The 24116-nt window shown below is 41.0% G+C and overlaps 1 protein-coding gene and 2 pseudogenes across 1 annotated transcript; all 3 read right to left on the bottom strand.

Moving 5' to 3' along the window:
• Positions 1–1676: 1676 nt before the first annotated feature.
• LOC149252117 (L-aspartate oxidase 2-a, chloroplastic pseudogene) lies at positions 1677–3798 on the bottom strand (annotated as a pseudogene).
• Positions 3799–4290: 492 nt separating this feature from the next.
• Positions 4291–10084, bottom strand: LOC149252116 (ubinuclein-1-like; annotated as a pseudogene).
• Positions 10085–12322: 2238 nt separating this feature from the next.
• LOC149252115 (ubinuclein-1-like) lies at positions 12323–23822 on the bottom strand. The gene is made up of 3 exons (XM_089454079.1): positions 23327–23822; positions 21362–21376; positions 12323–12948 (listed from the first exon to the last, which is right to left on the bottom strand). Exons 1-3 carry the CDS (start codon positions 23820–23822, stop codon positions 12323–12325), a joined length of 1137 nt encoding a protein of 378 aa, XP_089310205.1.
• Between the last annotated feature and the right edge of the window lie 294 nt (positions 23823–24116).

Raw genomic sequence — 24116 nt, 5'->3', positions numbered from 1 at the left:
GCCACAATATTGGGGAAAATGATAATGACAGATGTCTGCAATTATTTTTTAATTCCCTCCAACGTAAAGCCACTAATGATTTCTTAGAACTTCGTCCTAAATATTTCTCTACAAGGGAAGATCTTTGTTATTGGTTCAATTCTCCATATGGGACACTTATGAACCCTATTTTCCTTTTATTTGATTATAATAACATTTCGTTCTCAAAAGGAAAAAAATCAAATAGTTTAATCTTCACTTCACAAAATGATATAATCATATTCATGAAATAATTCCCCCTCAAAATAAATAAAAAAATGATGCACTAATATAGTGCATTTCCCCCTCCTTACTATCATAATATCAAGGAGAAAATTTCTTCTGGTATAGAGTCTCCACTTCATATTTTTCTAAAATATGAAGAACAAGTTCATAGTGTTAGCGCTTGAATCTGCCTCAGGCTAAAGGAAGGCGAGGTTCAAGGCAACATAAAACCAAGCTCAGCCTCCTAGCTAGCCCTATGAGGACAGGAGAGGGCTCTATCTGGGTCTATCTTGATAAAATGATTAAATGATAACTGATTTTAGGCTAGTAAATGAATTTGAATGAGGGATATTTGATTTAATGACTAAGTTGCTAGGCTGTATGGGACGAGGATAGCATGAACAGAGATTTAACCAAAGGTATAGGATATTTCATAAGGCGAGATAAGCATGAGGTTTTAGCAATCGAATTGAATTTAAATGGGGTGAAAAGACTATTTAAGATAGCTGAAAAGGGCATTAAAGTATGAATCCTTTCCAAGCAGAACAAAACAAATAAAGACTGAACACTTCCTCAAGGCAGAGCAATAACTGAATTCTGCCTTTCTCACTTGAAAGTATTCAGCTAGAAACAATCATGAATGGACTGCAAAACAACACATGATACATATGGAACAGAGAGAAAAACACATTGCCAAAACTCATACCCCAAGGATCTTATAAATCAGAGCTGCACCATTTAATTATTTCTCTGTAAAAACTGTACAGTGATAGTGCTGGGTTTTTTCTTCCCACACTTTTTCTCAGAACTCAGAACCTTTTACAAATGATTTTTTATGCCATAAATAAGCTCCACTATGAGAAAACAAATCGATCCAAATGGGGAGCTATTACAACTAAAATCCTCAGGATATGAAATGAACCGTCCATCTATTCTATAGACTAAACATCATTTCATTATTTCACTTGAAACTTTTTGATGGCCAATAAAAAAGGTGACAAATGTAGCTGCAGATCATAATCGAAGTGAAGAATAGGGAATCGAATCTTATTTCTCTGCCCTGGTGGATGCCTCTGATTTAAATTTTGGCTTTTCGGTTTCCGACTTTTTGCCTTCCCTGTGCCTTTTTCACCGCTTGTTTTTTGACTTTTTCACCCTTTGTGTCTTTCAAGGCCTTTCTCCTTTATGCACTGCTTATAACAATACTGATGTGTTCAACACTTTCTATGCAAACACAAGTGCTTCAAGTAATGATTTGCTTGCAGGCCTTTTGGCACCATGAGGTCCTGTACAGGCAACTTCACCAGCTACATATAGACCCATTATAGGTGTCTCTCCATGAAGTTTAGCTTTGAACCCCACCACACATATAATGTGCAACTAACACTACAGGTATAGTACTTTCTGTTATGTCAAGGCCATACTTCGAACACTCAGCAACAATATTTGGGGAAATCATAGAATGTTTCCTCCTTGGCTCTGTGACTTATATCCAATAGAACATATCTCTCATTCCGTTTCTTTAATTGATCATCAATACTGCGTGCCACCACATCTCTAGGTGCAAGTTCTCCTCTGGAAACATACTGTGGCATGAACCTTTCCATAGCTTGATTGTAAAGAATACCACCAGCCCCACCAGATGCAAGTAAAGTTACCCTTGAAATGAGGCGGACCACCTGATTAGTGTCGGTGTTCAATGTGTCCACACCATGATAGTAAATATTTGATCCATCCTCAACCGTAAGCAATTCTATGGCAAAGTGATGCTCAAACATGGTGATGTTGGGGTTATTAACAACAACCTTCGACAGAGCTAGCTCAATCTCTCTTCCTGTCATATCTGCTGCATGAACAATACGGTGATGAGAATGCCCCCTCCCCTCTCTAGCAAGATGTAAGCTACCATCTTCACCATGATCAAAGGATGCACCCATGGTGATCAACTCTTTAACTCTATCTGGGCCTTCTGTGCATACCACCTTTACAGTCTCTTTATCACATAAGTATGCACCAGCAACAATAGTATCCCGAATGTGGTTCTCAACAGAATCTGAAGGAGAAAAAACTACACTAACACCACCTTGCGCATAATTTGTATTACTCTCATGTGGTTCAGCTTTTGTGATGACTGCCACAGACCCATGTTTTGCAACTTCAAGGGCATATCTAAGACCAGCCAACCCACTACCAATGATAAAAAAAATCAAAATATTTAATTGAATTGGCACTTGACTTGGATACATGAACTGCCTCTGGGGATTTTCTCTCTTCATTGTCTATGGAGGCCATGCAAAGCTAAGGGCTCTGAAATCACATATTTTCAAATATCCCCAATGTATATTTTTCAATCCTTTTCTTATAGGTGAAGTTCTTCAGCAATGTCTGGGACAGTAGTGAAAGTTTCTTTTGCATTTTATTCCTCCCTGAGTGTATTGCAATGGATAACTGGCCATTGTTTTCCAGTGCATGCTTTGCATTCATCATAGATAATCTTGTGGAAGAGTTCCCTGTATTGAAGACTTGTGTCATGCTATCCTGATATGAGTGGGAATTTATTCTCCCATTTTGCTAATGAATGTCCTTTTGTCCTTGGTAACCATAGTGCTCATCAATAGGGACACCAGACTGGAACTGATGGTGTGAAGAAATACCATAGCTATGACGATGATTCTGTTGTCATTACATCTTACACCATAACTATTGAAAGCAGATACAACATAACCCTGCTCATTACTCTGACTGCCATTATACACTCTACTGTATTTTTGAGAGTTATATGAAGGATATCCATGTTCAAATCCAAGATTATCATCTCGTTTTGGATACGAATTAGGACTATAAATCATGTTGGTACCTCCCTAGTACGAGCTTCATGCTGCACACTAAGTGTTACCTCATGTGGGCTGTTGTTCCTTAATTGTAGACTGTTGGCAATAAGACAATGAGCAGATTTTCCTAGATGAGGAGCTGAGGCAGGTCCAATATGGCGTGGCCATTCTCGATCATGTGCCTTCCTCCCATTATCTTCATGCCATAGAGTTGGTGTATTTACATCATTCTCGCATACAGACTTCTTTGGCTTTATTACTCCATTAGGAGGTCGTGTAATGTGTTTGTGTGTTGGTGGGAACTTGTAAATAACAGAAAGCACTTGATTACTTGTGATATTTTCCATCCCCTTGATAGGCGAAGTGCAAATAAGGGGGCATGCTTCTCCATCACAAAGGCAAAAGAAACCATTCATCTCTGCACTAGCTCTAGGATCAATTTCTTCATTCACTCCAAGTTTTTTTTTATTTTTTATTTATTTATTTTTTTTTTTTTTTTTTTTTTCTGCCCTGAAAGATGGCTACCTTGATCATAAATTGAAAAAACATATGGTGACAATGGATGGCTCACGGTCACAATTAACAAGTCATACATCACAGTATTTCTGCGCATTTCCTCTGCCGTCAAGGTGCACTCAATCTTGTTAACCTCCATGAGTAAGCGAGCTTCATCAATAAAAGGCAATTTTGCCACACCTTGCCAATCAAAGCATTTATCATTCATGTCTATCTCAAAGTCAGTAGGATAAAATTCAATAATACGTGAGTTTGGATTAGTCATCAAGGGTCTATAATGTTCAGGAAGAGCATTTGCACTTGCAGCTGGAAGATTTTCCCATGAGCTTATTGAACGGTTTGAATGGCTTCCCTAGTTAAAAGCTTATCTCCATCTGATCCATATCCCTCAGATCAGATGCAAACGGAGCATAGTGATATGGATAAAACCATTGCCACGAACATACACCTTGATAGAAATAAAATCCGCCACATATGTTCTTTGCATCGGATGCCACAATATGCAATGACTACAACCTAAGACATAACGCCTCTTTCTTTCAATTTGGATCATGAATATGTCGATGAAGTGTTTTACATTCAACATTCGGCAATTACATGACTGTCGTTTGCTAGTATGAAGACATCTTTCATGTAACGCCGGTGCTTTTCATCGATAGTTGCAATTTCGTTCAGGGAGCTAGTCAAATCGCCACCATTGTTAGGGACGATCTTTTGCTTTACTGTTTGCAGCCAATTCTTGAAATCTAGCTCTGCCTGCGATTTTGCTGATGCCATTCAATTTCCCAATCTGAACCCTTATTCTCACCTTTCCAAAATACTTCTGTTTTCGGTCAATAATAGATGAAGACTTTGGATCTGTGATCCTATATTGCAGTATATTACCTCTATTTAAAGATTTATCATGAACTTGACCCACTATAGTTTGCTTGTCACAAGGATTTGAATCTTCACAGCTGGGATTAGAAACAGTTCCAGTATTCACATCTCCATTCCATCCGTCGGTACTCAATTTGACTGGAGCCTTCTTTCGTTTAGTCGTCTCTCCACCACCATTAGTAATCTTATTCAATTTCTTTTTTCGCTCCTTTTCTCTATAGACTGCGTGTTTTATGCCATTGTTGTCCATCCAACCTTCTGGCCAAAGTTCAGCAAGCTCTATGTATAGTTTCATTATTTGTGGGCCTTTGTGTTCATCCATTCCCTTAACATACTGATCATAGAGATCACAAATTCGGTCTTCGGTTGCATAATCCCACTTGTAGCATCCATTCAATTTTCCTTTTTCTACAGAGGTTGACAATGCCTGTAAATCATCCAATGAACCTTCTTGCCTGCTTTCCTAAGCTTGCAAAGAAGATACTTGCATTTGGACCATTTCAGTCACCTCCTTTTTTATGTGTTCAAGCCTACCTTCTTTTTCCTGCTTGGCCGAGATTCCTGATGCAATCATTTCCTTCAAGTTTCTCTTCAATGTTTTAAGCTGCATTACATGGCCTAAAATGCCCATAAGATGATTAATTACATCATTCCAGATTTTTCCTTTTTTTGCCGCCAACCTAGCTACTTTGCCAAGATTTTGCTTGACATCACGAGGTATACGCGTTTTCACCACTTGGCATGATTGAACTGATTCTCGAATGTCAGTAGAAGGTGGACACAATTCAGCAATTCCCTTTTCCAAATCTTGGAAGGCTTCATCCAGAATACTGCATTGAGGCCTTGCAGGACTAGCTTCCTTATGAAGTGGTAGTGAAGGTTTGATTTTGGAGGTCAATATCTGGTATACAACATGATTCACATCCACTGAATCGTCACCTTCTTCAACTTTCTCAAAGGCTCTACTTTTATTGGAGGTTGACATATCATTTGCACACTTCATCAATTGTCTTGTATGGCATTCAGTTCCAAGAGTTGCATGTTTATCTAAGTGATATTGCATATCACCGTTTGAAGGTTCAACCATGATTGCCTTCTTGACAGTGGTTTCGTTAGAGCCTGCAATCGAAATATTTGGAATTGCCCCATCCTTATTAAACACCTCAATGCCTATGATAGTTGGCTTTGTTTTACAATGAACCTCTTTGCATCTCTCAACTTTTAATGAACTGGGCCCAACGTGAACATTTCCTGGTTTTGATTCTTGCTTTTTCAATGGTTTTTCATCTGAATATTAACCAACAGAAAGACAAGTGATATCCTGACCAGAGCTTGTGGCATTCATACCCACCAAATCTCCACTTCTTGCAGGTGCCTTTATTCGAAGAGCGCCTGTCTTTGACAATTTTCTTGGAATCTCTTCATCATTTGGCATCTTCTTGGTATCTTTCCTTCTCCTTTTCTTTGGAGCAAGCACGGGAGAGGCAGCAGGCTCATTCGAGTGTTCTAATTTCCCTCTGTTGATGAAAAATCCTATGTGTTTTGTCTTTCCCCCATCGCCTCAGAAGTACTCATCCAATTCTGTATCATCTATAAATGAGTCTTCAGTATCATACTGGTCATCGTCTGGAATTTTGTCTTCTCTTCTTCATCACTACTTCCAGTTCCATTGTACAAACGTTCGATCCTCTCAATAACTACACTAAATCGATGTGAAGGAGCTGAACCCGGATCCGTCTGCTGGAGGTGATAAACAGATGTGCCACTGACTATAAGGTGGACAAGAGATGATTTACAACCTTACAAATTCGTTTGGAGCAAAGAATTTGAGTTTTTAATAGAGCAGAGGCAAAAATTTTTGTTCCAGCTCTGTGCGCCGTGTACTCTGCACAGTGCACCGCGCGGGCTCTGTGCACTGTGCCCATGCAATTTTCCACTGTGAGAATAGTCCCTATGCGCCGCGTGCACCAAGTGCGTCGCGCCACTCAGCCTATGCACCGCGCTGCTTACAAACACCCAGTCTGCCCCTTTTAAAATGCGTTTCCATCCCTCCAACTTCAACGCGACTTCTCCTTTGGATTTTTTTTTTTTTTTAATATCCTTTGATGCAAATGGACTAATAACTTATATAGACATGGAGAAATATCATACATAGACATGGATTCAAATTTTGTTTCTCACTTTGTAATGTTTTTTTGGCTTTGGCACTTTTATATTTAATACAACTCTGACATTTGTTTCCTCACTGATCTTCTAAGCTTGAATGATGAAATTATTCTTATCCTTTGCAAGGCTAACTGATGTTGAATTCGGCAAAGGATCATGGCGAGGCTGCATGTGAGCATCTTCAACTGAAAAAAACTTTGAATAATTCCATATTTGAAAGCGAATTTAATGATTTCTTCTTCAAAACTCAGTTTTGAAGAAGAATCTCTCTTGAGCATTATTTGATGATGAAATTTTGTACTGGAAACTGATTTGGAACCTCTCATGCAAACTCAGTCGACAAAACCCTAGACTCAAGAATTAAAATGACTCTTTTGACCAAAATGGCTTTTGATGGCTGCAAATGACTAGAAATGAACCTTGGTGAATTCGACTCTGATAGAGGACTGACAAGACTGAGTCTAACATTGGCTCCAATTGGGATGACAGCTGCCACTCCGTGGAGGTGCCAAGAACATCAAATCTCTGGGAGAGCTAGGCAGTGCCTTTGTCCATTGGGCTATGGAGTCCATTTTTCCGACAAACCAACATGACTCAATTTATTGACTGAAACTTGACTCAAATTGACTCAATGCAAACTGAAATGACTAAACAACTTGACTCTAACAAGCTAACTCAAAATGACAAAGACCTGGACTTAAAACTTAAAGCTTGGTGGCAGTACATGACCACCTGTGTTTCTTACAAGACAATATATCCTCAAACTATATCAAAATGCCAATGCAACCACTCAAGGAGATGGCTTCTTGACTGATTCTTCCCATCAGATCTTTTGGTCAACAGTACAAACTGATCACTGGGCATCCTAAAACATAGTTGACCGTGATCTCCTTCATCACTGAACACTGTAATAAACACCTTCACAGTTGACTGCAACAGATTGGCCATTGGATCCTGAAAAACATGAAGATTTACCTCTTGCTGAAAGAACAACGTGTCCTTTTCACCTGCTTCTGAGCTATCTTCAAAATGTACTTCAGTGAAAATCTGCTCCTGGTCCCTAAAAAATTATGAACAAATAGATGAGCAGATCTCTTCTTGGAAAAACATTTCAACACATGAAACATATGAAGAAGAATCTGAAAGGAAATCCTGAATGTTTTGATCTTCTATGGTGTGAATGTACTATAGGTCATCTTCATATGATATGATAGCCAGGTTTTCATGTTCCTTATTACATTCATTAATCATAAGAAGAGAAACTTCATATGATTCTTGAAGCGCACAAATGACATTTCTACCATCTACTAAAGATTCATCCAAAGGAACCTTTTCACTTACTTGAACGAAGGTCTCATTTTGTTGTTCATGCACTGACTGGATTACCTCCTCATGAAGGTTGTATTCTAATGAACTGAGAACATTTGGATCCATAACTGTGTCTTCTGCATCCCAGATGATTTCAACAACAAAGTTCTCTTTCATAGGATTCTGTACTTGGCATTCTTGGTCATAACAATCTGAATCTGGAACTGAAATAGCTATCCTGACATTATCACATTCTGCAATTAGAACTGAACTTACTTGCATGTGAACTTCTTCTATTGACAGATCTGAACCGACACTTTTTCTTTCATCACCTTCAGCCATATGGAACTCTTCAACCTGCTGATCTATTTCATATAATTCATGTTGACTGTCAAGATGCAGAATTCTTTCATCTTCCACCGTACTACAATCTTGATCATGCTGCAAATTTTCATGAGCGTCTTTACGCTGATGAAAGGGATTTTCATACAGGGCTTCCATGATCTCATCATCCATGAAATTATCATCTTCATAATATTTTTCAAGGCTTTCAATAAAAGTAGAAGCATGTTTGTAACATTCATGAACTAGATTTAATGATGGATAAGATTCTTTATACTTCTCAAAGAATATTGAATGAAAATCCTTTAGACAATAAATGGAAGCAGGTGGCAAACTTTCATACCAAGATCGGGCTTTGTCTTCCAGAGTAGCCATAAACATATTCATGAAACAGTCTTCAGCAAAATCGATCTTTAATTTATGCACATGAATGTGAAATTTCACCAGATGAAGAGCAGCGTCATTACCTTCCACATTTCTGAACACAGGCAAATTCTTTGACAAATCTACCTTGGGCATTTTATTTGGAAAACTTGGGATGTGATCTCGGCTCATGGGAGCATATCTTCTTGCAATCCGATCCATATTAAGAAATCTCAAAGCTACTGATCCCTCTGTAGTGGAGTCACCATGAAGGATTGAATGCATGGATTCTTCAGTGAATGGAGTCGCCAGGTGAATGATTTCAGCCGTCTTCTTATGTCTGATCGTTGTTCACCATCGACAATCAGCTCTGAACTTGAGATATGTACTGGGGTACAACAATCTACAAGTAATCCATTTCGTTCCCCAGTGGAGTCGCCACTATGTTAGCACTTGAATCTGCCTCAGGCTGAAGGAAGGCAAGGTTCAAGGCAACATCAAACCAAGCTCAGCCTTGTAGCTAGCCCTAAGAGGACAGGAGAGGGCTCTCTCCGAGTCTATCTCGATAAAATGATCAATAGAGTCAGAGATGACTTAAATGATAACTGATTTTAGGCTAGTAAATGAATTTGAATGAGGGATATTTTATTTAATGACTAAGTTGCTAGGCTGTATGGGACGAGGATAGCATGAACAAAGATTTTTGCCTTCCCTGTGCCTTTTTCACTGCCCGGTTTTCGACTTTTTCACCCTTTGTGTATTTCAAGGCCTTGCTCCTTTATGCATTGCTTACAACAATACTGATGTGTTCAACACTTTCTGTGCAAACACAAGTGCTTCAAGTAATGAGTTGCTTGCAAGCCTTTTGGCACCATGAAGTCCTGTACAGGAAACTTCACCAGCTACATATAGACCCATTATAGGTGTCTTTCCATGAAGTTTAGCTTTGAACCCCACCACACATATAATGTGCAGCTGGCACTACATGTATAGGACTTTCTGTTATGTCAAGGCCATACTTCGAACACTCAGCAGCATTATTTGGGGAAATGATAGAATGTTTCCTTCTTGGCTCTGTGACTTACATCCAATAGAACATATCTCTCATTCTTTTTCTTTAATTGATCATCAATACTGCGTGCCACCACATCTCTAGGTGCAAGTTCTCCTCTGGAATCATACTGTGGCACGAACGTTTCCATAGCTTGATTGTAAAGAATACCACCAGCCCCACCAGATGCAAGTAAAGTTACCCTTGAAATGAGGCGGACCACCTCATTAGTGTCGGTGTTCAATGTGTCCACATCATGACAGTAAATATTTGATCCATCCTCAAACATAAGCAAGTCTATGGCAAAGTGATGCTCAAACATGGTGATGTTGGGGTTATTAACAACAACCTTCGACAGAGCTCGCTCAATCTCTCTCCATGTCATATCTACTGCATGAACAATACGGTGATGAGAATGCCCCCCCCCCGCCCCCTCTAGCAAGATGTAAGCTACCATATTCACCATGGTCAAAGGATGCACCCATGGTGATCAACTCTTTAACTCTATCAGGGCCTTCTGTGCATACCACATTTACAGTCTCTTTATCACATAACTATGCACCAGCAACAATAGTATCCCAAATGTGGTTCTCAACAGAATCTGAAGGAGCAAAAACTGCACTAACACCACCTTGTGCATAATTTGTATTACTCTCATGTGGTTCAACTTTTGTGATGACTACCACAGACCCATGTTTTGCAACTTCAAGGGCATATCTAAGACCAGCCACTCCACTACCAATGATAAAAAAAATCAAAATATTTAATTGAATTGGCACTTGACTTGGATACATGAACTGCCTCTGGGGATTTTCTCTCTTCATTGTCTATGGAGGCCATGCAAAGCTGAGGGCTCTGCAATTTGCATATTTTCAAATATCCCCAATGTATATTTTTCAATCCTTTTCTTATAGGTGAAGTTCTTCAGCAATGTCTGGGATAGTAGTGAAAGTTGCTTTTGCATTTTAATCCTCCCTGAGTGTATTGCAATGGATAACTGGCCATTGTTTTACAGTACATGCTTTGCATTCATCATAGATAATCTTGTGGAAGAGTTCCCTGTATTGAAGACTTGTGTCATGCTATCCTGATATGAGTGGGAATTTATTCTGCCATTTTGCTGCTGAATGTCATTTTGTCCTTGGTAACTATAGTGCTCATCAATAGGGACACCAGACTAGAACTGATGGTGTGGAGAACTATCATAGCTATTACGATGATTCTGATTGTCATTACATCTTACACCATAACTATTGAAAGCAGATACAACATAACCCTGCTCATTACTCTGACTGCTATTGTACACTCTACTGTTATATTTTTTAGAGTTATCTGAAGGATATCCATGTTCAAATCCAAGATTATCATCTCGTTTTGGATATGAATTAGGACTATAAATCATGTTGGTACCTCCCCAGTACGAGCTTCATGCTGCACACTAAGTGTTACCTCCTGTGAGCTGTTGTTGCTTACTTGTAGACTGTTGGCAATAAGACGATGAGCAGATTTTCCTAGATGAGGAGCTGAGGCAGGTCTAGTATGGTGTGGCCATTCTCGATCATGTGCCCTCCTCCCATTATCTTCATGCCATAGAGTTGGTGTATTTACATCATTCTCGCATACAGACTTCTTTGGCTTTATTACTCCATTAGGAGGCTGTTTAATGTGTTTGTGCATTGGTGGGAACTTGTAATTAACAGAAATCACTTGATTGCTTGTGATATTTTCCATCCCCTTGATAGGTGAAGTGCAGATAAGGGGTATGCTTCTCCATCGCAAAGGAAAAAGAAACCATTCATCTCCCCACTAGCTCTAGGATCAATTTCTTCATTCACTCCAAGTTTTTTTTTTTTTTTTTTTTTTTTTCTGCTCTGAAAGATGGCTACCTTGATCATAAATTGAAAAAACATATGGTGACAATGGATGGCTCATGCTCAAAAATAACAAGTCATACATCACAGTATTTCTGCGCATTTCCTCTGCCGTCAAGGTGCACTCAACCTTGTTAACCTCCGTGAGTAAGCGAGCTTCATCAATAAAAGGCAATTTTGCCACACCCTGCCAAGCAAAGTGTTTATCATTCATGTCTATCTCAAAGTCAGTAGGATAAAAATCAATAATACGTGAGTTTGGATCAGTCATCAAAGGTCTACAATGTTCAGCAAGAGCATTTGCACTTGCAGCTGGAAGATTTTCCCATGAGCTGATTGAACGGTTTGAATGGCTTCCCTAGTTCAAAGCTTATCTCCAACCGATCCATTTCCCTAAGATCTGATGCAAACGGAGCATAGTGATATCGATAAAACCATTTCCATGAACATACACCTTGATAGAAATAAAATCCGCCACATATGTTCTTTGGATCAGATGCCACAGTATGCAATGACTGCCACCTAAGACATAACGCCTCTTTCATTCAATTTGGATCATGAATACGCAGATGAAGCATTTTACATTCGACATTCGGCAATTACATCACTGTCGTTTGCTAGTATGATGACATCTTGCATGTAACGTCGGTGCTTTTCATCGAAAGTTGCAATTTCGTTCAGGGAGCTAGTCAAATCACCACCATTGTTAGGGACGGTCTTTTGCTTTACCGTTTGCAGCCAATTCTTGAAATCTAGCTCTGCCTGCGATTTTGCTGATGCCATTCAATTTCCCAATCTGAACCCTTATTCTCACCTTTTCCAAAATACTTCTGTTTTCGGTCAATAATAGATGAAGACTTTGGATCTACGATCCTGTATTGCAGTATATTACCTCTATTTAAAGATTTATTATGAACTTGACCCACCATAGTTTTCTTGTCACGAGGAGTTGAATCTTCACAGCTGGGATTAGAAAGAGTTCTAGTATTCACATCTCCATTCCATACATCGGTACTCAATTTTAGTGAAGCCTTCTTTCGTTTAGTCGCCTCTCCACCACCATTAGTAATCTTATTCAATTTCTTTTTTTGCTCCTTTTCTCTATAGACTGCGTGTTTTATGCCATTGTTGTCCATCCAACCTTCTGGCCAAAGTTCAAGAAGCTCTATGTATAGATTCTTTATTTGTGGGCCTTTGTGTTCATCCATTCCCTTAACATATTGATCATAGATATCACACAGTCGGTCTTCGGTTGCATAATCCCACTTGTAGCATCCATTCAATTTTCCTTTTTCTACAGAGGTTGACAATGCTTGTAAATCATCCAATGAACCTTCTTCCCTACTTTCCTGAGCTTGCAAAGAAGATACTTGCATTTGTGTTGTAGGGAAAAGTATCCAATACGGAATGACCCTATCCCACTCTAAGGGTGATAGTACCTCAGCAACAACCGAATGCAAAGCTATTCAAGATTACTTCTTTATGAGATGTAGGGGAGAGGAGAAAGAGATCCACTAACCGTTGTCTTCCGCTAATGGTTGATCCAATCTTCCCTCTTTGCTGCTTGCTCCCAGCTCCTTGTTCTTTTACTGGCCCAGCTACACAGAGATCCTGCAAAAGCACAAGAAAGGGAAACTACAAGAAGCATACATCCATAACTGATTCAAGGATTAGCATAAATCAAACATACAAGTATCAATACGCCAAAAAGACACATGCATATAGAAGAACCTCAAATGCTTTATTAATGGAAGAAGTAAAGTTCTGAGAGTGTTACAACCATAAGAGGCCCAATCCAGCAACACCTCCCAGCAGAAAGAAATCTCCTCTTCACCTCCTTCAAGCAAATCACCCAATAGTTCTATACTCAAACCAACAGCACTTCCTTACATTCACAAAATTCCAGCCTCCCTAGACCTCATGAGAGAGCTCTATATATAGGAGTTTTGGAGAAAGGATGAGTCAGCTTGAGCTTGGCATGGAGCTGACTAGTGTCCTCTCCCACTTCAGTTATACTTCAGTTCTTGAGTCCACTTGGAGATCCTTGCTTCCACTTGGAGTTTAAGAACCTCTTACTCATCACAAGGCGAATTCCCTGATCCAAGTGTCATTTTGGAAGCTTCCTGGGCATTTGACACCTTGCAGAATGACTGTGCCACTTGGCCAATCTCGCCCAGCGCAGGTAGCCTTCATTACTGTTGACATTCAGCGCAGGTACAGAGTGGAGCAGTTGACATTCAGCGCAGATGCTCAGTGGAGCAGTTGACATGATCCCAAAATTGCTTGTTTTTGAGTGTTTTCAGGTGGAGAACTGATATTTAGTGCTATGGTTTGCTGACCTTGTTCCTCTAGGGGTAGGAACAACATGTTTAGGGACTTTGGATCCCTTAGATTATTGACATTTCATGCTTCATGCTGTAAGGCACAAAAATGTCTATAACAGTTGCCCCCTAAAGTATGAGGTCGTTTATCGGGTGAAATGCTTTATCAGGAGGATCCGAAGTTCATTCAATCGCTGAGAGGTGACCTGTAATAAAATACAATACAATACATTATGATTCATTCTGCTTTCATGATCTAGCTGAGGCGGGCATTCCCATGCTCAGCTTTATAAATTCATTTTGGTACATAGAACAGACGATCGTCTGATGGTAGACTGATAATTCTCTGCTGAAATTATCATCCTTTGAGGAGGATGATCATCTGCTGCAATGATGTACATATCAAATGTCTTTATATTTCCTGAATATATATCGCAGCCCGGATGGATGAAACTAGATCCGGGGTCTTCAAACTCGTTCGATCTTCACTCTAAGTACAAGTTGATCCATGTGAGAATTGCGCTGAAGTCGAACATGGAAAGACATCGCTTGATTACCGGTCAATAATGTAAACCGTTAACAAGCGCGAGAGGAATCACCAATAATGACAATGACCCTCAAGGTACTGCAGTACAATTCACGTGGTGTGAAAAAGGACTTGGCGTCGAACACCACGCAAAATCTTCTAGTCAAAGGTCATTGATGTATACCTGTCGCCGGAAGTGAGAAACTTGCCATTGAGGCATGCAAGCTTCAAAGTACTGAGGGGGGTGTTCCTAGATCAACTTCTTGGATAATGAGCTGAAGTCGACAAGAAGCGATCCGTCAAAGGAGGGCCTTAATGAATCCCACATCAGTGACACGGAACGGAGCTAATGATTTTAGTGGAGGTGAAAACAATCTGTGAAATATGATTCAGGGTGGCGATCATGGGTGGATGAAGGATAATGTATGGCAGTGGATGGGACACGGTTGACTCTTTCTGAACAACATCTCTTGAACATATAACGACACTGATGTGATGGATCGGTAGCATTACCCCAAATGTGGATGGTTTGGTGAGGACCATGGTGATGAGACCGGTGAATGAAACAACCCAACCCCATGTGATACGGAGGACAAAGTGTCATGTTCAAGAGCGAATTGCTACCATTAAAGCTTTGAGGTTCTCCCAATTTTTCCCCAGTCATTTCTGACCAGTACCTCTTTATTTTTGTCAATCTTGAGGAGGATAACATATGCTTGTTCTATAACCTGCCCTTCGGGCAAGCCCATCGCTATGTTTTAACGAGCCTAGCGATAGGGAAACTCGTTCTCGTCTAAAGACAAGTTTGTCGCTATTTAATCATTTTAACGAGTCTAACGACAAGGAAAACTCGGTCCTTTTCATTTTTAGAGAGTCTGAAAAGGTACAGAAAGTTAACTCCAAAATTCCTTTTTCGTCATCTAATCCCTTAAGTCCGAAAAAGTATAAAACAATACAGAAGGGATGAGTGTTCGGTACTTTTAACGAGCCGAACAAAACAAGCGCTCGATCTTTTTGTGCAATAATCCCTCAGGTCCAAAAAAGATTAAAATCTAGAGGAGGGATAGCTCTTCCAGTTACTTTAACGAGCTGGAGGGCCAAAACTCGGCAAACTTTTCATATTTTACGAGTCAGGAGAAAAGAGCTCAAAGAAGACTCGTCTTTTGAGGAACGAGTGATAAACAGGGATAGCAGCAGATTCCAGGTACAGGTTGGAATTTTCCAATCATGGCAGTGTCACAAGGATGGCTAAGTGAAATCACTCTTCGCAGCTGTTCCTCAAAATGGGTAAACAATCATATGGAGGTGAACAATCGGCCAAATGAACGGTGGAGGTGAGGCTGCAGAAACACGACCAAGGCTTTTTATGGCTGATGGGTTACATTTACCAAGGTTATTTACCGGGATGGGTTCATTTTTTAACGCGCTTGAATGCGCCAAAACACTGCTCAGTTCTTGCGTTTATTTTTTAACGAGCATGAACTTTATGCTAAAACTGCTCGAATCTTGCATTTATTTTTTAACGAGCATGAACTTTATGCTAAAACTGCTCGATTATATGGTCAAATTTTATTTTCTTTTACCATGACTAGCTTTTCTCTTTTCAAATATAGTACTGCTTTTTCAATTGCTGCAACAAACTTTGTTAGAAATGAATAATATTTGCATGAAAATGAGATTATAACCCTAATATTTTACTTTAAACTGTGTAAAAAGCCATTAAAAGGTGTTTTTTACCTCTCATTTACCATTTCATTTGCATTTGGTTTGTTGGAGCTCTGGAGGTGCCTCTTCCCCCTTGATTTTCACCAGCTGATTCCGGGAGATTCTGCGGACGATTTTCGGCGCCGTCTGGACCAGGTAGGAGCTAAACCCTAGCTCTTTCTTTTCATGGTTTTCTTTTCTTGTTTCATGCCTGTTTTCCAGTGTTTCTGAGCCCCTGGGGTTTTGCCAGGGCGCCCTAGGATCAGCGCAGGTTCCCCTTTCGAAACCTGCGCTGAAAGTCAAGCTGCCTTAAGGCAGCCTGACCCTTAGCGCAGGAGGGGCACCTTCTGCCTGCGTTGGGCTTAGAAAACTGAGTTTTTAGGTCATTTTTTGATGATTTTTCGCCAGTTTTTCATCAAAATCAGGAACTTACTCCTTCTCTTGTTTGCTTTGCAGGGAACTCTGAACAAAATGTCCCTTACATGGCGAGAACGAGAACATGAAGAAGAGGACATGATTGCCCTCCATGACCCTGTCATGGTGAACGCGCTGCGGAACTGTGGCCTGCTGAAGTTCTTCAGTATCTCTAGTATGAGAGCACAGATTTCTTTGCTGCAGTACATGCTTGATGCTTGGGATCCTGTTAACCAAGTGTTCCAGATTAGGGGGAAGGCCATCCCCTTGACCATAGAGGACATGTACTTCTTGACTGGACTGTCGAGACGAGGTGCCCCCATTTCCTTGTCAGGTACGGCTCGGGGGACTGATTCCACCAGAGATTATGTCTGCCAGTATTGCAGGGAAGGTTCTCAGCCGAGCAGAGACGGCAAGATTGTTATCCGTGAGATTACTGATCGGGCTCTCAGGTCCATTCTGTTCACTATTGGTAGGATGGCCGGTAGCGCAGCTCTACATGTTGCCAACAGGTCTTATATGCAGCACGCCTTGGAGTGTCTCCAACCGAAAGTATTCAACTGGTGTGATGCAGTACTTGCTCAGATGAAAAGTCAATTGACCAAGGTAAAGGACGGGAAGCTGAAGAATTTTGGATTTGGTTCAATTCTGACTGCCTTCGCCTTGGAGAAAATCCCACTGATGCAGCCTCAGTACATCATACTCGACTTGCCTTCTCCGACCGAGCCACGCATGCAGAGGTGGGTCGACCACATGTCTAGGCATGCTGGTCAACCTCAGATTACTTTTACTGAGGCCTTCTTTAGGTGGTTCGAGCGCCAGGAGATGGCGTTTTCCGAGTATCCATATGTGGGTATGGATTTCCGAGGTGATCTGGATTTGGTGTTACCGGATGGCGAACAGTGGGGTGCCATTGGTAAATTCTTTGACCATATTACTGTTTACTGTTCTTATTCATAATGTTGCTGTGCTTTATTCTATCAAGACTTTTAATTGTACTCTTGGGTGCATGCAGATATTGGTCCTGTTCGTCCTGCTGTTCGTCCGAGATCGCCAGTTGCTGCCCCGGCAGCAGAGCCTGCTAGGAGAGTTGTTATTCGTGATCTTGACGATACTGAGACCCTTACAGCTGTGCAGGAGCAGGTTGAGAGCCTTACTCGCGGTCTTCCGGATGTACAGATTGACGAGTTACCTTTACAGCTGCAGCGGCATACTATCGGCGTGCCTAGACGATGGACTCGTCTCTTGCGCATGATTGCACAGGCCGTGACGTACTATCATGAGCACCACTAGGCTAGGGTGCCCCCTGGCACTTTTGAGTTTTTAGGTCATATGACCAATTTTTTCTTAGTTACAGAACATTATGTATGAACTTATATAAACAGCTTATATGTATTTTGATTTTCGGGTTTTATTCTGGTTGATTTATATGATCCATATGTACAATCTTTTACGATGTGTCCCTTTTATAAATGCTGCAAATGTCTATCTAACACATAGTTCGCTAATGCGTCAGTTAATGTGTTTAAGTTTCTTGAAATATGTTGATATTGAATTGAATCAAATCGTCTTTCCAAGATCTTGACCCTTAGGAACATGCGATAAATAGCTGGATTGCGAACAGAATATATACCATTGAGTTGTAGTATTATGAGCTGTGAGTCTAGCCTGACAATTAGTCGGCGTATGCCACGTGTGATGGCATTAGAGAGTATTTCTATCAACACGCTATACTCAGCGATGTTATTCGTTGATTGCCCAATACATACACCTCTGAAACTTACTAACTCGCCGCTTGGATCAAAAATGGCCCATGCTGCGGAGGATAGGTTCCGCGAACTACGACTCGCTCCGTCGGCATATCCAACACATGTCTCTAGAAGGTTCGACATCTGCAATAAATGGAAAAGGTGGATCACTCGACCAGAACCAACACTTTAGCGAAAACAAAATACAACAAAAGCATGCAGGTTACTATTTAAGCATAGTAACGCTTGAGGTACAACCCGTTGCGGGGTTGCGCCAGTGGAATCCCATCGTAATCCATTAACTCGTAGGCTCCTTTTGCTAACACTCTCTTAACAATATAGGGGCCCATCCATAAGGACTTGAATTTTCCTGCTCCCAATTTATCGGACTCTTGGTCATAAAGCAAGACCAAATCACCTTCTGAGAAGACACGGGGTTTGACATTTTTGTCAAACTGAGCCTTGACTCGTTTCTTATGGGCTTCGTTAGCCAAAGCAGCATCACGACGGGTTTCATCCAACTGGATTAATTCCAAGAAACGGGCCTCTTCTTCTGAAGTCCCGGGGAGAAGATCAATTGCGAGTTTAAGCGACGAAATTTCGCACTGGATCGGCAAGACTGCCTCCAGGCCATACACCCGTTGAAAAGGTGTGAACCCGGTTGCATTCTTTACCGATGTTCGGTAAGCCCACAAGGCTGAGTACACGATTAGGTGCCACCTTCTTTTATGAACCCCGATCATCCTTTGCAACATACGCTTCAGGACCTTGTTGATTGCCTCAACTTGTCCGTTAGCTTGCGGATAGTATGGGGTAGAGCTGTCGTGAGACAGCCCTAGCTTGGCAGCTAATTCGACCATCATGTGATTGCGAAAATGCGACCCATGATCTGTAACTATAGCCTGTGGTACGCCGAACCTGGCGACTACATGATTGAAAAAGAAAAGGGCAGCTGTTTCACCAGTGTTATCCAATGTAGGCATCGCCTCAGCCCATTTGGTAAAATAGTCAACAGCGACTATAATATACCCATGCCCCCCGGTCGAGGTGGGGTTACATTGCATGAAATCGATGCCCCACTTGGCAAAGGGCCCAACAGCAACTATCGGCTGTAAAGGTGCGGGTGGTCTTCTGGTTTTGCTATCAAAAATTTGACAAGCATGGCAACTTCTGACTGCGGTTATGCAATCTTTGAACATGGTTGGCCAGAAGTATCCTGCTCGTAAGATTTTTTGTGTTGTTGCATATCCAGATTGATGCCCCCCACACGCGCCTGAATGACACTCATTCAGGGCTTTTTCGGCCTCCTCATGGGTAAGGCACCTCCTCAGAACTGTATCGACACCACGACGGTAAAGTGTATCATCGACGATCATGTAGTCTTTTGCTTGGTATCGTATACGTTTTTGTTCGGAGCGAGAGGTGTTAGGCCTGAAATTTTGGGTTTGGAGATAAATTATGATATCTCCATACCACTCATCGCTTGCAGATATCAGAAACAAACTTTCGTCCACGATTGACTCTTCCGATGTTTCATCGTTGGACGACGATGGGAGATCGCACAATAATTCTGCGAAAACTAGAGCTTTCTTTGATTTGGATTTTACAAATTCCAGATCAAACTCTTGAAGAATCGCTATCCATTTTGAATATTTGCCCCCCAGCAACTGTCGCGACAGTATATAAGTCATGGGGTTGCAATCTGACAAGATGGTAGTTTTCCGAAAGAGGACATAATGTCGAAATCTTTGAATCGCTTGAACAGTTGCAAGCGCTAGTTTTTCAACATAAGAATATTTACTTTCTGTATCATTTAAATTTTTACTTAAATAATAGATAGGATATTCAATTCCATCGACTTCTTGAACTAAAACCATCGCAATGGTCGTATCCGCTGCAGCTAGATACAGGTTAAAATCTCTTTGATAGTCCGGGGCGTACATTAATGATGCTTTTACTAGACAATCTTTCAGAGCATCAAAGGAAGCTTGCGCCACCTGGTCCCAGACAAAAGGTATATCCTTTTTCAAAAGACAAGTATAACCTTTAGCAAGTTCTGCGTAATTTGGAATGAACCTCCTCAGAAAGTTTGCTTTCCCTTGGAGTTTCTGAATCTGAAGCAAATTTTAAGGTGGAGGCAAATTAATGATTGCCTGAACCTTGCAGGGGTCGAGACGAATCCCATCCTTAGAGACTACAAAGCCAAGTAAACGACCAGAACCGACGCAAAACACACATTTGTGTGGATTGAGTCTTATCTTGTAGTGTCGGCAACGTAGAAATATCGCTCTTAAACGCTGCGGATGATCAGCCCGCTTTCGCGAATGAGCCGGAAGATCGTCGAGATAAGGTTGAACAATGTTCTTGATGTCATGGAAGGCATAATTCATTGCCCTCTGAAACGTCGCCCCTGCGTTCTTTAAACCAAAGGGTAATTTTCGATAAGCAAATGTGCCCCACGGACAAATAAATGCAGTCTTTGACTGGTCCTGTGGGTGGATATTTATTTGATTATACCCGGAAAATCCATCCATAAATGAAAAGATTTCACATCCGGCGCATTCATCAATTATCTGGTCGATGAAGGGTGTAGGGTAGTTTTCCTTCGGACAAGCTTGGTTTACATCCCTGTAATCAACACACACTCTAATCGTCCCTTGTTTTTTCATAATAGGGACAATATTCGATACCCAATCGGTTAGAGGAACCGGGTAGATGAATCCAGCGTGGAGAAGTTTTTCAACTTCTGCCTTAATGGTAGCGGCTTTCTTCGGGTGCACTTGTCGAAGCCGTTGTCTTACTGGTTTGACATCAAGATACATTTTAATCTCATGTTCAACAATACTCGAGTCGATGCCTGGCATTTCATCATATGACCAAGCAAAGACATCTCTAAACTCGCGAAAAAGAGCGTCATATATTTCCAGTTCTGAAGGGGAACAACTTTTTCCGACATGAATATTCTCTACAACATCAGGTTTTGTCGAGATATTTATGGCTATAGTCTCTTCAATATTGGATAGGTTTCGCTCGGAATCCACCGTATTTACAGTATTTGTTAGGAATTCAAATACTGATGGGTGATAAAGGTCACTTTGAGTATCTTCTTCATATTCCGGAAGAAGGGAACGATGGTGGTGATCATTCCATGGTGCCCCCTCAATTAACATTGATTGTAAGATTCCTTCGTCAGTCCCATGTACTTTCGACCAAGGATCTAATGGGGTACCATATTCTCTAGACCTATCTACCCAAACGCTTGACGAGCGTTGATTTGGGTTCGCCTCCCATGCCCGAAACATTGATTGCTACAATATTTCTATAGGGCTTGGTGGCAAAACCATCGAACGATCCATGACGACTTTGTCTTTTGCGACCTTCCAGGAAGATATCATGTTGCATGTTGTTACAAACGGGATATTTCCTATATGTACAGGAGGTGGCAACGCGAAAGCTCCCATCATTGTGGGGTCTTTCAATAGGCCTACTCCGATATCTTGAATTGAATGGTCGCTCCCATGGATCATGGGGATGCTTCCTGTAACTTGTGAACCATTAGGGAGGAAGTTCTGTTGGTCGACGATCGTAATCCCTCCTTCAAACGGGAATGCGATCTTCCTAAAATAAGTCGACACTACAGCTGCCATGGCATATATCCATGGTCTTCCCAGTAGGATGTTATAGTCAAGATTGCCATCAATGACTTCAACATCAATTTCCACTGTTTTTCCTCCTAGTTCAACCTTTAAGTTATTTAGGATGCCGTACGGGGTGTACGTCCTTCCGTCGAATGCTTTTAGTGTCGTCGAAGATCGCGACAAGGTTGGAGATCCGAGAGTTTTCCAGCAACTCATCGACATAATACATGTCGATGCCCCCTCATCAATAATTGTTCTGTGAACAGTTTTGTTGAGTGCTTTCACTTGAATAAGGAAAGCTAGTTGAGCTGGTAACTGAGGATCATATCCTTTGTGATCAAAGGATACAAGATTAGAATCCTTAGGATCCACTCCACCAATAGCTGATAACAACGCCTGCCTTTGGGATGGGCAATTTTGCAGTACCTCAAGAGTCGACATAGCGGATGGCGATTGGGCCAAATCTTCCACTATGTTATAATGCTGCGCCGCTCTGGCGCGAGGATTAAATGTCGACTTGTGTACTACTCCCTTCGGCGGTTTTATTGTTAACTCATGCGTGATGGGGGGTACAACTTCTGCCGAAGTTGTTGTCGAACTACTAGGTTGATCTTTACCTTTGTCATTCGACACCTGTGGATTCCCGTAATCTTTACTCCTTGTCGAAATCAAAGCATCATTTTTCTTAGAGATCGATAACATCAGCACTTGCGACGGGGAAGCATTTCCACTATCAACCATATTTTGACCTGGATTAGGAAATGGATCAATCAACACAGTTGAGGTTTGGGAACTCTTAAAGAACCTCTTTAGCTCAGCTTTGAATGGGCAATTCTTTGTGAGATGATCCTCTTCATCGCATATTTGACAAGGAGATTTCCTATTTCCAGGAGGGTTTGAAGAAGTTTTTTGAGGGGATGACTCACCCTGTTTCTTCTTCTTCCCTTTGTTTTGGTTCTTCTTGCTTCCTGGTTGATTGGAATTTTTGCCCTTATCTTCTGATACAGCATTTACTTCCGAAGCAAGAATTTCTTGATTTTCCTTTTGATTCAAAGTCTTACGGGCTTTCTTATTCGAATCCCTTATCGACTTTGCGTTTGCAGTGCCAATCACGCCGTCGCCGGCATGAGAGTCACTATTTGATCCAGGAGGTGGAGGTACAGAGTGGAGCAGTTGACATTCAGCGCAGATGCTCAGTGGAGCAGTTGACATGATCCCAAAATTGCTTGTTTTTGAGTGCTTTCAGGTGGAGAACTGATATTTAGTGCTGTGGTTTGCTGACCTTGTTCCTCTAGGGGTAGGAACAACATGTTTAGGGACTTTGGATCCCTTAGATTATTGACATTTCATGCTTCATGCTGTAAGGCACAAAAATGTCTATAACAATTTGGACCATTTCAGTCACCCCCTTTTTTTATGTGTTCAAGCCTACCTTCTTTTTCCTGCTTGGCCGAGATTCCTGATGCAATCATTTCCTTCAAGTTTCTCTTCAATGTTTTAAGCCGCATTACATGGCCTAAAATGCCCATAAGATGATTAATTACATCATTCGAGATTTTTCCTTGTTTTGCCGCCAACCTAGCTACTTTGCCAAGCTTTTGCTTGACATCACGAGGTATACGCTTTTTCACCACTTGGCATGACTGATCTGATTCTCGAATGTCAGTAGAAGGTGGACACAATTCAACAATTCCCTTTTCCAAATCTTGGAAGGCTTCGTCCAGAATAGTGCATTGAGGCCTTGCAGGACTAGCTTCCTTATGAAGCGGTAGTGAAGGTTTGATTTTGGAGGTCGATATCTGGTATACAACAGGATTCACATCCACTGAATCGTCACCTTCTTCAACTTTCTCAAAGGCTCTACTATTATTGGAGCTTGACATATCATTTGCGCACTTCATCAAATGCGACTTCAATGCGACTTCTCCTTTGGATTTTTTTTTTTTTTTAATATCCTTTGATGCAAATGGACTAATAACTTATATAGACATGGAGAAATATCATACATAGACGTGGATTCAAATTTTGTTTCTCACTTTGTAATGTTTTTCTGGCTTTGGCACTTTTATATTTAATACAACTCTGGCATTTGTTTCCTCACTGATCTTCTGAGCTTGAATGATGAAATTATTCTTGTTCTTTGCAGGGCTGACTGATGTTGAATTCGGCAAAGGATCATGGTGAGGTTGCATGTG

This window comes from Pinus tabuliformis, chromosome 7, assembly GCF_031772625.1.
Source record: "Pinus tabuliformis cultivar Carrire ecotype Pingquan chromosome 7, CPIR1, whole genome shotgun sequence".
NCBI classification, from domain to species: domain Eukaryota; kingdom Viridiplantae; phylum Streptophyta; class Pinopsida; order Pinales; family Pinaceae; genus Pinus; species Pinus tabuliformis.
Note: the sequence above shows the minus strand (reverse complement) of the source record. Positions and strands in the feature narration are given on the sequence as shown.